Source organism: Brachyistius frenatus, unplaced genomic scaffold (genome assembly GCF_029030835.1).
Source record: "Brachyistius frenatus isolate BFR_SWC_R1_liver_20210118 unplaced genomic scaffold, ASM2903083v1 Contig_10, whole genome shotgun sequence".
NCBI classification, from domain to species: domain Eukaryota; kingdom Metazoa; phylum Chordata; class Actinopteri; family Embiotocidae; genus Brachyistius; species Brachyistius frenatus.
This window is the reverse complement of record NW_027210609.1, coordinates 7,753,457-7,769,433: the sequence shown is the minus strand read 5'-3', so window position 1 is coordinate 7,769,433 and position 15,977 is coordinate 7,753,457. Positions and strand designations below refer to the sequence as shown.

General features: G+C 43.4%; 1 protein-coding gene across 4 annotated transcripts in view; it reads left to right on the top strand.

The window, feature by feature from the left end:
- Window positions 1-1,725: 1,725 nt before the first annotated feature.
- Window positions 1,726-15,977, top strand: part of LOC138616692 (plexin-A2-like) — a 73,747-nt gene continuing 59,495 nt past the window's right edge. For all 4 annotated transcript variants that reach the window (XR_011310608.1, XM_069691201.1, XM_069691203.1 and 1 more), the window contains exons 1-2: window positions 1,726-1,795; window positions 14,266-15,607. Coding sequence is in view for 3 of the 4 variants with exons in the window: in XM_069691201.1 (XP_069547302.1) it covers window positions 14,384-15,607 (1,224 nt within the window). In the remaining variant the exon portion in view is untranslated. The remainder of the gene's footprint in view (window positions 1,796-14,265; window positions 15,608-15,977) is intronic.

Genomic DNA, 15,977 nt, shown 5'->3' with positions numbered 1-15,977 from the left:
TATTACAAATGAATTTGTTCCAGCCAAATACATCTACATTTTTTCCCTTTTGTATTTCGTTTTTTCTTTGCTCTCACTTAAAAATGCAGCTTCCCTTCAGCAGCCCAATGTGCATTTGCATACTATGAGCACTGTTCACGTGTCTACAGTGCCGTAAGTGTGAGTTTGCATATTTGTGTTTGTTTATATGTCTTCAGGCGTGTGTGTGTGCGTGTGTGTAACAGGGGTTCATGAACCTTAACACCTGACACTGGGCCAGTGAGGAGTAGCTGCCATCTGGTCAGCCCTGAGGGAGTCCGCCGGCCACCCAGAGCTGCTCGGCTCTAACAGGTAGCCCGTCTGACATCTCCAACTCATCTCCAAACCACCAAACAGCAAATAATGAGGGGCAGACAGCTGGCCGATGGACCCTGCGTGCCCCCCTCTACCCCTCTCATACGCACAAGGAAAACTGTCAGAAGTGCCTACTGAGCTTTTCAGCAGTGTAAGCAGTTCTGTGGAAGCAGTGACTTTTAATGGACTCTTGGCTGTCTACTTTTCAATTAAAGGCAGGGATATTAATGCATTATGCAACACCCCCAATCATATGTTTTTAACTATTAAGGAATCAAACATGACTCAAATAATGAAGCCTCTGAAAATGAAAGGATCTGTATGACAGCTGTGTGGTTGCACTATGCTGCCTACAGATGGCGGTGTTTCAAAGGAAACTTGTGCATGCTTTTGTGTGCATTTTATCTCCACTTCTGAATGGAAATAAAACGCAGTGGATTCATTGTAAAATGTGTGAATGGTTATTTGACTTTATAAAGTTTCAAACCGGGCTGCTGTAACATAACTTCCTTTCACCTCAGAGGATGTGTGAATACATGTCTCTATATAACTAAAATACAACCCATTTGTGTCATTTCACAAATGCATAAAGATAGAAACCATTTAACAAATAAGACTATTTTGGACACTGATATGATCTCCATCCTGTGTGCTCCTGATGGGCTAGGACCAAAAGACATTAATGTGGACTCTTTATTTACTGTAGGCCTTATTGATTATATATAATTAGTATTAATTATTAATATTCGTATGCCTTCATGAATAAATTAGCTACAGAAACTTGGATGAGGTCACTTTATGTCTAAAAAGACATAAAAATATATTGCACCGCGCTCAAGTTGTGCCAAAGGATGACGCCACGGAGGTTGGGTCTAAAAGCGCACACTGTACGTGAGGTGCAAGTGAACTAATGGGTGACTTCATGTAGCACCGACATCCACACACACACACACACACACACACACACACACACACACACACACACACACACACACACACACACACACACACACACACACACACACACACACACACACACACACACACACACACACACACACACACACACACACACACACACACACACACACACACATACAGAGAGACACTCACAGAGAGAGAGAGAGAGAGAGAGAGAGAGAGAGAGAGAGAGAGAGAGAGAGAGAGAGAGAGGTTATGTGTTACAGAAAATGATCAATCCCTGAACGAGGCGGGAGGGTCACTTGATACCGTCTCCTTCTCGGCGGCTGACGGTGGAGATGCTCACTGCTGTCCAGATGACTTTACGAGGTGCGCGTCGCGTCTGCGCGTAGAATGAACTAACCAGTAGTTAATCTCCGCGGTGTCTGGCATCCATACTCATTTACCGACTGACCGACTGTCGGAGCCCGCCCGAAAAACAAAATCCCAGCGACATCACCGGATCTGCGCTACTCATGAATGGGTCTCCCGCTATTTCAAGGTGAGCAGTCTATCCTTTGCTGTTAGCGGCGGAACGGCAGCTCGTAGAGAGGTGTGCACACGGGTAAAGTTGGGTAGACTTCACGCGCTGTGAGGACGCGCTCAGGAGTCCAGGTTTGGTTTAAAAATGCTGCATTTGTTATTTGATCAGAAATGTCTCTACTGACCACCTGTAACAAGCAGATGTGGGCTGATGCTCTGAAAACAGAGCCAGTGCCAATGCCTCAGCTTCAGCACCAAACACATACACAGACAAGAAGCAGAATAACACTGTGGTAAGGTTTGGTGCACATAATTACATTGTCAGTGGATACATTTCAGTCCACTTTAGGCTGCAACACCAGTCTGCTTGTGCAGATCCCCCCCCCCCCCACCAGAACTCTCTTACACATGTGGATTATTTTGGGCAGTGCATCAGATCGCTGGTCATCAGGAGAATACCAAAGTGAAGTATTTAGCCTGGAGATAGTGAAGCGTCCACAGCTGCTCTGCCTCCTACTGCAGCTGGAGCTCGTGCAGCCTTGGCAGCCGGGGCAGAGCATGAGCCAACGGGATGCTGATAAGGCAGGGCAGGAGCAGGAGCTGCAGCCTCTCAGTAGGAGAGCGCACACGGCTGTAGCGGTGCCAACCTCAACAATGCTGTTGACCAAGTGTATCTTTGTTTGAGCCCCTGTCTGCATGTGTGTGGCAGTGTGGGGGTGTGAGAAGGGGTGGTGGTAGTTAGATTCACGGCTCTTTGACTCGCACCCCTCATGTAAACCAGATGAACCCCTCTTCTCTCTGTTCGCTCTTTCTGGTCTGGCTTATCAGGCCGGCCAGTTGGACTAGCTTTTATTCTCCTGGCCCCGCCAGAGTGGGTAAAGCCTCTCGTGGAGGGGGAGAGATTGGCTTCTCTCTTGGCGTGCTCATGCCAGCCATGCGCTTCAGCATTTTATCAGTTGCCTGCTAATTTTAGAATTTAAATGAATTTCCACATTAGTTCTCTCTCTTTCTCTTTTGCTGCATTGATAGCAATAAATGAAGTGGAGGTCTGGTCTGTGATGATTTCTGCTCTTCCAAGGTGTAGTTGGGGGGGTTAAATCCATCTAAACTCCTCAGCTGGGCATTTTTGAAAAGGTCACTTTATGCAAAATAGAAAATTACACATTACTTTTGCTCTTAAATGACAAAGCTTTGAGATATCTGTCTGAGATGTGTGCTGTAACAGTAACAGTTTCCCAATCATTCAGGATTATCCACAGACTTCTGTGCGATCAGTTTTTATAGCAACTCTCAGAAAACTATTATGTAGATGAAGTGTAATGTGTAAATTGTTTCTGGAAAGACAAGTTATTTTTTCAGGAGACAACAAATATCTAGTCATTGTTTGGGTAGTGGCTGAAGTTTACAGAAGCAGATATCAAAAAATGTCAAATAGCTCAACATAACTAAGACATTTTTTTTTCTAATTTGGTTAATTTGAATGTAAATCCATATGATTTTCCAGAATTTAAAATTAGACTGATCCACTGAAGAAAATGAGTTTCTGAAAACTGGCCATTGATCTTTAAGTGCTGTAATTCCTTCATCTTTACCAGCCTTTGTTGAGGCAGTTCTGAGTGCAGAAGGAATGCAGGTGAAACTGCATTATTTTGGAGTCTTCTGACCCTGTAGGCAGTGCTGGACCAGCGTAGGTGAAGTAATTTAGAGCATCTGTCTCTGTCATTTTCACCCACAAGCTACTGTAGGAGTTAAGTGTTATCTCAGACTTCTACAGAGATTAATGAGCTGCTCTTAGTTTGAGAAGATAGATGAAGAAGACAAAAAATAAAACACACGACTTCTTCACTGCAAAAAAAAAAAGAAGAAAAAAGAAAAGAAAACAGCTTTTGATGTAAAATGACCAACAGTTCAAACGGAGACATTGATTTTGAAGTCATTTGAATATCAGGGAGTGCGATATGGGTCAGGAGCAAAGGCGACGCACAGCCGCTGCAATAATGCATCAGGCGAATTAGTGTGTGTAACACAATTACACGGTGTGTGAGTGCACAGCAGCTCACTGCTACTCTCCCATAGCTGGAGACCCCCCACCTCCAAAGGCTCACCCCCTCCACCCACCGCTACCCCCGTTGCCCATGGAGACACTGATTAAAAATGACTGTTCAGATGCTACAGCCTGATGAGGAAGAAGAAGAGGAAGAAGTCGGGCCCCAGTCTGTGTGCGTGTGTGTCTGTCTGTGTGTTTTGTGTGTGTGTTTTGCGTGTGTGTTAGTGTTTGTACGTGTGTGCGTGCGCGTACTGTATGTGTGTGTGCTCATGCTGGTGTGGTCTTTGCATACTAGTTTATACATTGGAGAGAAGAGACAAGGCGGCAGAAAGAGAGGAGAGTGTGAGGACGGGACTGGAATAAAAGGAAAGGAGAGTAAACAGTGATATGAAACCGACACTGATGGGAGACGAAGAAACAGAGAGAGAACAAAATACTGCACATCATCAAGCACAGCCGATATGCTGCTGTCCTTACTCTTTCGCTCCCTCATCCCCTTTTCAATCTTCACGCTTCCGCTTATTTCAGTGTGTGATCTGGGCCTGGAGGGAGGTGGATATACAGGTGAAGGAGAGGAACCCTACAGGAGTAGAGGGGAGTACGAAGTGGAAATAGATAGGTAGCAGGAGTGAGAAAAAGGCAGGAATAGAAAGACAGAGGGAGAGAGAAAGGGAGGTGGTAATAAAAAGTGGAAAGCGTGCAGCTCACCTGCCAGATGGCAGCTTTGGCAGCGCTCAGCATGCAGTGATGGCGGTCTTGCAATATGGCGCATTGCTTCCAGATTGTCACACCGTTGTTGATACAAACTGTGCAATAACTTTGCTGATGTGTGTGTTTTGCATGATTTTCTTTGGCACTGGAGTAAGCAGACAGCGTATGTTGGTAGAGAAAGCTGACAAAGTTCAGTGACGCAATATGTTTGAAGAGTTTGTAATCTCTTTTTTTTTCTTCAAGGGAAACTTTACACATAAAGATCTGTTTAGTCATTATGAGTTAATGAAAACAGTCGTATAATATCTTCTGTGTCTCTGGAGAACTAAACATTTTCAACTCGGTAAGTTTGAAGGATGTCGGTATTTGCCAGACCTGGAAGATCTCAATTAACATTAATGCAGGAGCTACTTTTTTTGGAACTCAACTCATTTTAATAGACAACAAAAGTTAGGATATCTTCTGCATTGATGTTTACATTTCTACAAAATTTTGTCTTTTTTAGTTCTCCCACAGCCCAAATCTCGAAATGTGTAACAGCTCTATTGGTCCACAGCCACACATTGTTATTTTTGGCCTATTGTTTTGTATTAGCCTGCATTCATGTGACATGCCTTCGGACGTACCTACAAGGTGTTTTAGGTTTAGGCTGCAAAACTACTTGGTTAGGTTTAGGAAAAGATAGTTTGGGTTAAAGTAAATATCTTACTTCAGTTTTGTTACATACATAAGTTAAGTTATGCATGTTATGTAACTTAAATACAGTATGTAAGTTTACTTAATTATGTTACAGAAAATAAATTTGTGTTGACTTTTGCTTTTTAATGGACTCTAACGCCAGTTTCTTGGGTGAAAGCCCTGTTTGATTCATTCAACCACCCACAATTTCTTCTTTCTGCTGACTTTCGTAACTTTGTACACATGACTTCCTTCTTTGACAACCCATCTCAAATGTAGGCATCTCACAATAGTCGAGCCGTAACTGTGAAACTAATTTGTTTTGCGATGTGGACCAACTATTACATGTTTTAATGCGAGACTAGGCTGCCTCCCAACAGAACTAAAATATTAAATTGCTGAAGTAGTAAGCACTTTAACAAGTAATTCATGTGAGATTTAGAAGCTTTCATAATACAATTTTTTGTTTAGTATGTCCCTTGATGAGGGAACAAAATAATAATAATGATCATGAAACATTCAAACTAGCAGTTAGTTACATGTGAAAATTTGTTACAGGAATGGAAATACAAAAACAGGTCAGGGAAGTTTGTTACATGACACAGAAAAATGTATGTAAATATGCCATACATTTTCTACTGTGGTTTAACCAAATCTGCCAGTTTACGTAAAACGATGTATTTTCCTGCCACATTTAGCCAACATGTCCAACTCACATCACTTCTAAAACATGACAGCTTTGAACTGCTTCCTTAATCTATGTGATTTGTGACAGGCTGATTATCAACCAGCCATTACAAAGGGAGAAAGATTAAAGAAGTGACCTGTCTTTGCTACTTGCCAATATTTTAAGATATACAGTATTTGATAAATTGTTAAAGTGGATTTAGTTTTAAGAGGTCTGCTAATGATGAGTAAAGAATATAAATGCTGTTGAAGTGACAACTTTAAAACAAAATGTTGGTCACATTAGTCCGGTCTTTGGCCTTCACGTGGTCACTTAAATATTCAACAATAAGTAATATAAGTACAGTATAAGAAGTCACATTTACAGCATTTAATGATCGATTCTAAGTATGACTTGGTGTGTTTCTTTATGACAAGGTTAAAAAAAAAAAAAAAAGAAGTTATTTCCTTATGCCAACTTAACATCCCTGGTTACAATCTGTTCAGGACGGACAACAGAGAAACCACATAGAGACTGAGAGTATACGAAGTTGAATTACTACTTCCCAAAATATAAAAAATACTCCACAACCTGTAAATTGACCTCATCTCCACTTCACAGAAAAACCTGAAACTTCCCAGTTTCAAAGAACATGAGTTAAAGTTTTGGCTATTAACCATTAAATCAGTTTTTTGTTTTTTTTTAAACAATGAGTAAGCAAAACAATAATGGAAGAAGTTGAAGATCACAAATCTGTCACTTTAAACCAAACTGCACTGAATTACAGAACACAATCTCCGCTAACGGATGCCAGTAAATTGCTTTTCTTTAGTAACTTGAGAAGAAAGAGTATTTAGGGGAAACCGCTGAATGCATTGTTTGGGTAGGTCGTAGAAAAAAAGTAAATGACCAGTGCCTGAAAAATGCTCTGTGTGGTTGTTCAGCGGGAACATTGTAAATTGGTCCTCGTCAGGTGACCTAAAACATGTCCCAGAAGCCGAGACTACACGGACCAAAACTGAGACTGCTGTAGTGATCAGCCCATGGCAGCAGCAAACCAGGTGGGACAGGACTTAATAGACTTGGAGGATTCAATTTTAATTTGAAGATCAAGTCCTATTAAGAAGGACAGGTTGTAGCGAGGGGGAATGTTCTCTGCTGTGTATTCCCTGTAAATGTTCTACTGTTTCCCCAGTATGTGTCATCCCTGAAGGAGCTTTTGTATAAAAAAAAAAAAAAAAAAAAAAAGAAAAAGACTATATAAAAAAAGATTTCAAAAACCTGTTTCCCATTTGCCTCCCAGTCCAATTTGAGTGAAATTCACCTGTGTTTGCGGTCCTGGTAAAACTCGGGCCCACAAGGGTGCTGTACTTCTAACCAGGCTATTTCTATTTCTGAACATTCGGGACATTTTCTGAGCATCTTCTCAAGATCAAGTGAGAGACTTAGGAAATGGGAAAGAGTTTGTGACTATGTTGGAATTAGAAACAGGCCGGGCTGGACCGACCGTGGAGACAGACTGAGATAATCTGGGCAGATGCTTGTATTTGTACAGCTTTTGGTGAATGGCCACCAAAGGCCTTATTTGCACTGCGGATTAAATGTTAAATGGGTTTTTGGAGCTGCAGATACTTAGAGGGAAAGTTGTCGAATTGTATAACATGCAGCCTTTCTCCTCCTCTTTCCTGTTCTTCTCTTCCTCGCTTTTGCTGTCTCCTCTTGCTCACAGTGATTTGTCAGCAGTGGATGTAGCAGCTGTTCCTTTTGCATTGTAATTTCTTTGATCGTAATTATTCGTGCCAGCTACCTCCAACCTTGGCATCCTCCACCCCACGAAGCCATATGGGCAAAATGGGAGGGAGCCGAGGAAACATACAGGCTTCATTGGAATAAGTTCTTTGATTTCTGTGTGTGCAGTGGTGTGGGAATTATGGACATATGTGCTTCACAGCTTCACATTGATGCTCTGCATCACTGTATTTGATTATTTTTCTCATTCATACACTCGCTGAGGTCTAGTTTCTACCAAATGTAATGTATTTTCCCTGTCAGATCTCCATGATTTATGCATGCAAAAGCAATATAGCCCGGCACATCTGTAAGCGAATCAGTATGAGCAGATATATGGCTTTGCTCTACAGAAAAAAACAATGTCAACTCAGGCAAAAAAAAAAAGCCAGACTCAGAAGATGGGAGCACACAATCAAATTGCAGCCATGCTAGAGGCTGAATATCAGGCTGGTAGTTGTTGAGCCAAATAAAAATGGTTAAAAGAAAGAGCTCTCAGTACAACAAGACAACTAGCTGTTCTGTATTTGTCTCAGGGCTACAGAGCAGCGGTGACATTTTACCACCTTCTCTTTTCCTTTCAGTGGCACTGCCCACAGATCACTCCAAACCCTAGTCGAACTCCTCTGTTTACCCCTTGTTCTTCCTTCTTGCACTTAAGCAACACAAAGGATGAGGGGTGCTGGGCAGCCGATGCAGCAGAGCATCGCATGCACATGCTGTGTGGCTCCGAAGAGAACACAGCTCACTCTGTCTTCTTCTGCGATCGCTGAATAATAGAAGACCCTCTATTGCACTCGAACTGCACGGGTTTTCATCACAGCGCTGGAGGTCACTTTGACTCGCCCCTCTATGCTCATCATATATGCAACGCGAGGGCTTCGGCAGTTGAGATGAGCCAGCTTGAGGTCACCATTAACCAGGGAAGACCGACAATGAGATTTATGGAAGAGGAGACAGAGCTGAGAAGAGGGAACTGAGGAGAAAGACATGCATGGCTAAATCTGTCTGTGGCAGCAGTGCCCTTCATCTGGTCCCTGCTCTTAACAGCAATTTCAGATATAGTACTGTATCTGCATGTATAATGCACACGCCCTGAGATAATGCCATGCATTGCAGAGGAGGCTGCTGACTGTGTTGTGGTGATGTGTGGGAATTGGTCCCCTATGTCACATTTGCCTCTGCCCCGGTTCCTTGCAGCATCCTGCAGTTATTAGGACCGAAGCGTGTTGCGATGACATAGCGTTGTTTTACCGTTCCCCACAGACGTCCTCCGCTACTCTACCGTCAAGATTAGTGGCTGGCTGGAGAGTACTAAAACCTGCAATATTGGCGCTGCCCAATAAACTAAACAACAACCGGTGGAAGAAAAAAGCAATTATGGTTCATTTTTGTTAAAATAAAATAATGCTGGGGCACACAGATAATGCCAGGAGAGCTGCCAATAAAACTAAATGAATTTGCAGCAATTTACGCTTGTTTCCACAGAACTCGCATCACACAGTGTTAGCACCATTAGTCTAAATACAGGCTCCAAGACTTTTTTTTCCCCCCCGACTGAGAGAAATGTCTGGGGGAAGAGCTGCTGTTTGAATTTACATTGTAGAACATAATGATAGAAATTAACCACAGGCCAACTGTCATAAAATTTCTCTGAGCAGCATCAAAGTGAGGATATCCTGTGGGTATCTGCAGCGTGAGCATCCATGCTACACATTATGTCCTCCGAGGCCTGAGTCTGTGTTTCTGGGGGGGGAGGAGGGGGAATTCGAAGGCGGAGCTCATTGCCCTGGGCTTCCCCTCTACGATGTAGCCGCAGATAAAACCTGATCACAAAACACCGCTTTTATTTTCAATAAAACCCACTGGTCCCTTGTGATTCAATATGACATTCATTTAAAAGTCATCGTTAATAAAGACGGCATTTTCATGTCCTAATTCCCCGACTCATCACTGTAGGTACCAGCGACAGCCCCTGGCTCTGGCTTGCTGGCTCTCTCCTCCCTCCTGTCTCTGCCACGTTTGACCTACTTCTGTCTCCACAACATTGTAAACAGATCTACTAATTGACTTCATTTATTCATTTGGAAGTCAAGTTCTGTTGCGACTGGCGCCCTCCCAGCCCATTCATGTGTAATGTGTACAACGCCGACCCTTCCCCCATTGACCCGCCTCTATTTGCTGAAAACCCCAGACAAAAGTATCCCATGTGAGTTTATGTACTTTACATGGAACATTTTTACAGAGGAAGTGCAGCAAATATTTCTTTCTCAAAATTGAAAATGTTCTCCAAAAAGAAACTTTACAAACTTCCATCAAGAGCAACATCTTCGCAAATCTTACGGACAAAAAAACCCCCTTCAGCACAGCACGCTTCAGCACAGCACGCTTCAGCACAGCCAGCTTGTAATCATGAGGACAGAAGCTGTTATGACTATTGTAGTTCAGACACTTTTCCGCCCCCGTGGTCTTACACTGTTATTGCCTCCGTGCAGCCTTATAAATCTAGGCCACAAAAAACAACAGCAACTAAAAAAAAAAAAAAATGTTTTATCACCTCTGATGCGAGTGACGATGACTCCTATTGTTGACTAAGTGTGAGAACAGAGATGTATCTTACGAGCTTTTCAATCCGGCACAAATCTATAATCCAAAACATAAACAAGATAAACTTCAGTGCCATGCTGTTGGAACTAAATCTCTTTTTCTTTAAGTGAATAAAATCACGTCGTGCCATTGTTTTACTGATGTTTAAAATAAAACCTCTTCAACATGCATATGCTTCAAGAATGCAGACACATTGAACTTAAAGACAATGCGTTTTGACATTATGAGCTGGGTTTTAACACGGTATTATGAACATATTATGTCTCTGCCTTCAAAACTGCAATCTTCAATACAACAGAAAATATGAAAATAGAACTTTACTACAAAAGGAATGCTGACAAAACACAACATTATGTTGTCAAACTTGAGCGGGTAGTGCAAATGATGCGCACGGACAACCTAACAAAGAAATGTCTCCTCTGAACATCTTAGCTCATCTCTGATCGCAGATGCGTCAAACACGAGATAAAAAAAAGAAAAAAAAAGTGACTGTCCCTTCTGTCCCGTGAATCATGCCTAACAGGGTGCTACAGAAGCTATGACAGCATTTCACCCCAATAAAAGCTGAACCCATAGGATAGATTTGGTTCCACTGATCTTGATCCCGGTCAAAGGGTCGTGTTTGTGGAGCACAAGAGGCTGGCTTCTGCCTCCTCTGCGTTGTGATTGGTTTCCGCTGAGAGCTCGTGTCCCCAGAGGCCTCGGCAAACCATGTTCCTGTGTGTGAGTGTGAATGAGTCACGTCTGGGCTGGAGTGTGTCTGAGTGGCGAGGCGGAGAATTCAGCGGGGAGGACTGTGCAGGGCGAAGAGCTGTCTCTGTAATCCAGGGTAAACACTGAGCAGCATGACTGCACGCCTTAGACGTGACCAAAGCCGGCAGAACAGAAATGGATGAAACGATGAGGCTGCTGCTTGCCTGCATGCATGCCCAGCCCCGTTTGCCACCAGCGCTTCCTAATTTCTCTGTTTTTCCTGTTTGTTTCGTAACTGCTCTGAGAATTTGACCGTAGACTCTGGACACTGCATTAACGTGAGTGCCTGTTGTTTCAGGTCATATCAAACACAAACCTGGGTTTGCAAATATCATTTGATCTGCTATTTGCTGTCGGACCTCAAGAGCGCCGTCTTATCTATCATTTCTAGTTGAGAAAAGGACAGCGCTTAAGGTTCTGATAAGATTAAAATGCAAATTACACCAAAGGTCTTCACCCGCAAGTTTTTAATGATTTTTAACAAGAGAAATTTAGAATAACAGGATTCTGTTGGACACCACAAAGTAGAGACAACCCGAGCTGATTCAGTAAACACAAAATCACTTCTCTGCTTCTCTTATGGCAGGTCCAGAAGGTGAACAAAGGATTCAGTTAGGTTTCTGTGATCAAACTCGCCCACTTTCAAACAGCTCTTAAGTGCTTAACATGGTATTCCATTACTGAAGAAACCTAGCTGAAAAAGCAGAAGATTGAGAAAAAGGTTTGGACTGCAGGGAGTCGAGGGGTTTCTGATGACCACCGATTTAGGCTGTTTGCTTTACTTAAAAACCAGCACATGTTTGGAAAAAGATTGTATACTTTACTCTTCTGAAGATATTTCTAAATGCCTAACTACCGTTTTCATCAGGTTCCACATTAGGAGGACAAACGAAGACAGAAACGGGCTCAGGGACTCATCAGCTTGCAAATCAGATGATTTGAGGGATTTTCAGAAGGAATTTGTTGGACACCATTTAACACAAAATAAAGAAGATGTAAATATTAGAGCCAACATGTCCTGCCAAATCTCAGCTTGCAGAGAACTAATAAAAGTAAATAGTTTTTGTGTCCAATCGGGAAACAAATGGTGAAGAAAAGTAAAGCAGAGACAAAGCAGTGTCACTAAGATTGATTCATTTGGATCTTGACAAATATCATCTGTTATAAAGTAAAACAAATGTTGAACTTCAGATTTAAATGCGGCTATGCAGGGTGTGACAGAGAGCACTCTTTGGTGGTCAATTACTGCGAGAGTTGCTCACACTGAGCCTGCCAAATTGAGCAGTGTAGGTCGAGGCACACGAGTGACTTCTCCCCCTTGTGCGAGCGTGGTCGGGACAGATGGACAGGAGATGCTGGAGTGGAGCTGGAGTCGGCCCAGCCTGCTCAGTATCAGTCCATCCGCTCCTTCCCTGGCTCCAGCTCAACTCAGCCGGACGTCCTGTTTGTCAGCCAATGGAGAGCACCCACCGCATCATGACCCCAGCATTAGGATCTGACATGGCTGTCTTCATTTAACCTTTACTTATACCAGGAAGTCTCACTGAGAAAACACTCTGTTTAAGGTAGCTGCAGCCAAAAAAGACAGTTACCATTTAGCTATAACCTTCTCTCATTGGGCGGGATTTCTTCAGAGAAAATTTAGAAGCATTTCACTGAAGGGGGTTGGTTTTGTTAAAGGTCCCACATTTGTCACTTTTCTGGAGTCATAACAATATATATTTGTGGTTTTAAGTACCAAAACCATCTCAATATAGTTTTACATCTCCTCTCCTGAGCTTGTTCTTCTGGATCTACTAAGAAAAGCTTCTCTTATAATTGGCTTTTTCTTCTCTGAATGACGCACGTCCAGACCAACCACAGATTTTCTCCGGGCTTGTAATTTGCCAGCTCCGTGATAGAGGAACTCCTCGGTGAGTCTCCCATGGAAAAGATTGGACAGTGGGCCGTGCTGGGAGCGGACATATAACATGAGCTTGAGTTTGTGACATCACAAACTTACTTACAGAAGTCCAAACAACTCGTCCAAACTGCAGAGTTGCTAAACACCGGTTGTGTGCATTTCTCCACGGACAGAGTGTTTTTTTTTTTTACCTTTTCCTGGTATTTAAACATCATCTAGACCTGCTATATAATAAAAAAAAAAAATGAAAATCGGAATTTATACAATGTGGGGTTAGTGTTATTAGAACACTGTGTAGATGCTTTCGGTGTGGTAAGTAAGACGACAAAGCGGGAGCTAGAAACAAGCTTTGAGGGCCAAATCGGAGAAGTTTCTGGTGGCACACAGAAAGGTTTAGAGTGATGTAGGTGTCTTAATTTATGGTGCCTCCTCCTACACAGGCAGTTTTATTACTCCATTAATGGACTTCGATGAAGTAACGGCATATGTGAAGCCACTTTATCTACGATGCTTGCATCACCTTCGCTAAACATCTATCTTTATTTTGATATGAAACCTGTTTTTTGTGACAAATTGCCTTATTTTGTCTCATCTACATGACAAATACTTTGCATCAGATTAAAACGAATGTTATACTGTATAATTGTTATGTAAAAACAGTGAGCCCAACAAACATCCTTTGCCATGTTTCTAACTCGTTTATCCTTCAGTCCATCGCGTGTTTGACGGACATTGTTTGTCCCCTGGACAATATGTGGAAATATCTACATAAAATATGCTAATTAAATTAAAAAGGGAAGTGTGAGAGTTGATGCTGCCTGGCACTGAATCTCTAATGACTCTGCCATCCCTGGAAAAAGCCTGATTAATTTAGGAATGTCGGCTGCAGTGGGGAGTGATTAATTTCTCCTGGATTCAACCATTTAAACGAACAAGGCAGAGGGGAGAAAGGAAAACAGGGAACCCAGAATATGGATGCATAATTAATACATTTGGATCATTCAATTAGCCACCCAAACAGAGGGAACACACGGCTGCATTGTGTCACTGCTTTGTTCAAGTAATAGGCCAGAGTTAGATCTCTCTTACACAGAGGCGAATATAATGAGCCCCCCTGTTGATAGGGGAAATATTGGACCATCTCTCAGGCTAGTAAATAAGGGGAGACAGATTGAACAAATGATTACATGTTTCTTTGATGTCTCATCTGTCTGACTAAGCCCAGATAGAGGAGAAATCAAGCACATATATGTCTAGTTTTTTGATGAAGCGTTGAATGAAACACTTTTTCACACTCGAAAGAGTATACAAACAAATGTCTCTTTTCTTTTTCAGAATGATGTGAAGATCACTAAAGGAGGACGAGACCACACTTCAGATTATCTTTTCGAGTGCAATCCTGCTCTCCGCTGCCACACAATCTCATTTGTCTGAGCTCGTTATTTCGTAAGGGATGGGAACATGCTTGGATAAAGGATGGACTTACTGCGGCCTCACTAAAGGTCACGGTCCTATAAAGGTCATGTCATGGCCCCTGGCTCTGTGGCTACTGACACTAATCTCTGTGACTCAAAAGATGACTCTTGGGCAGACTCTGAACACCTTCCAATCCGAAAGGAGGGAGTGGTCGCTGAACCACTTGACGGTGCATCAGTCTACTGGGTCTCTGTACATCGGCGCCACAAACCGAATCTACAAGTTGTCGGCTAATCTCACCCTCCTGGTGTCTCACGATACAGGGCCAGAGTACGACAACAAAGCATGCTACCCTCCACTGATTGTGCAGCCCTGCTCTGAGCTTTTGGCCTCTACTGACAATGTTAACAAACTGCTGCTTATTGACTACTCTCACAACAGGCTGCTGGCCTGCGGCAGTCTCTACCAGGGTGTCTGTAAGCTGATGAGGCTGGATGACTTGTTTATCCTTGTGGAGCCCACGCACAAGAAAGAGCACTACCTGTCCAGTGACAACCAGACGGGGACGATGTACGGGGTGGTCGTTCCCTCTCAGGGTCAGGATGCCACCCTGTACATCGGCACTGCTGTCGGTGGTAAACAGGACTACTTCCCGACCATCTCCAGCCGTAAACTGCCTCGGGACCCAGAATCCTCGGCCATGTTGGACTACGAGCTCCACACCGACTTTGTTTCATCTCTCATCAAAATCCCCTCAGACACACTGGCTCTCGTCCCGCACTTTGACATCTACTACATCTACGGCTTTGCCAGCGGCAGCTTTGTCTACTTCATGACCGTCCAGCCGGAGACTCCAGAGAACGGCATGCCTGCAGGTGGCTCCCCGGGCGACCTGTTTTACACATCGCGCATCATACGCCTCTGCAAAGGTGACAAGAAGTTCCACTCGTACGTGTCACTTCCTGTGGGGTGCGTACACAGAGGCGAGGAGTACCGTCTGCTGCAGGCGGCGTACCTGTCCAAGGCCGGCAGGGTTCTGGCAAAGTCGCTTAACATTAGCGCTCAGGAGGACGTGCTTTTTACCGTGTTCTCCAAAGGACAAAAGCAGTACCACGACCCTCCAGATCACTCTGCTCTCTGCATCTTCACCATCCAAGACATCAACACACGCATTAAGGAGCGCCTGCAGTCCTGCTATCAGGGGGAGGGAAACCTGGAGCTGCACTGGCTGCTGGGAAAGGACGTGCAGTGCACCAAGGCGGTAGGTGGACTCTATAAAACATATTCAGACCAAATGTGAAACCTCTATAGTAGCAAGCAGGAATTATATAGATTTAGTGAAATTTGGCACTTTGATTATCCCACAACTGTGATTGCAGCCTAAACAGCTGATACGCAGGCAGCCTGCGCTATGCTGAAGACACCATTCAGGTTTCAGGATCCTGTGAGAGCAGAAGAGCTGGAGGAGATTAATTCCACAATGCTAATCAGAGGAGTTTTGTATGGAGCTTTGATTTCATTCAGGGGTTTGGGCACCGACTCCCGCCTCCTTCTCCTCCCCGTTTCCTTCCCTCTGCTCTTGTCGCTGTCAGCAGTATTTGAACCCTCTGAGACCTGTTCTTGATCTTAAG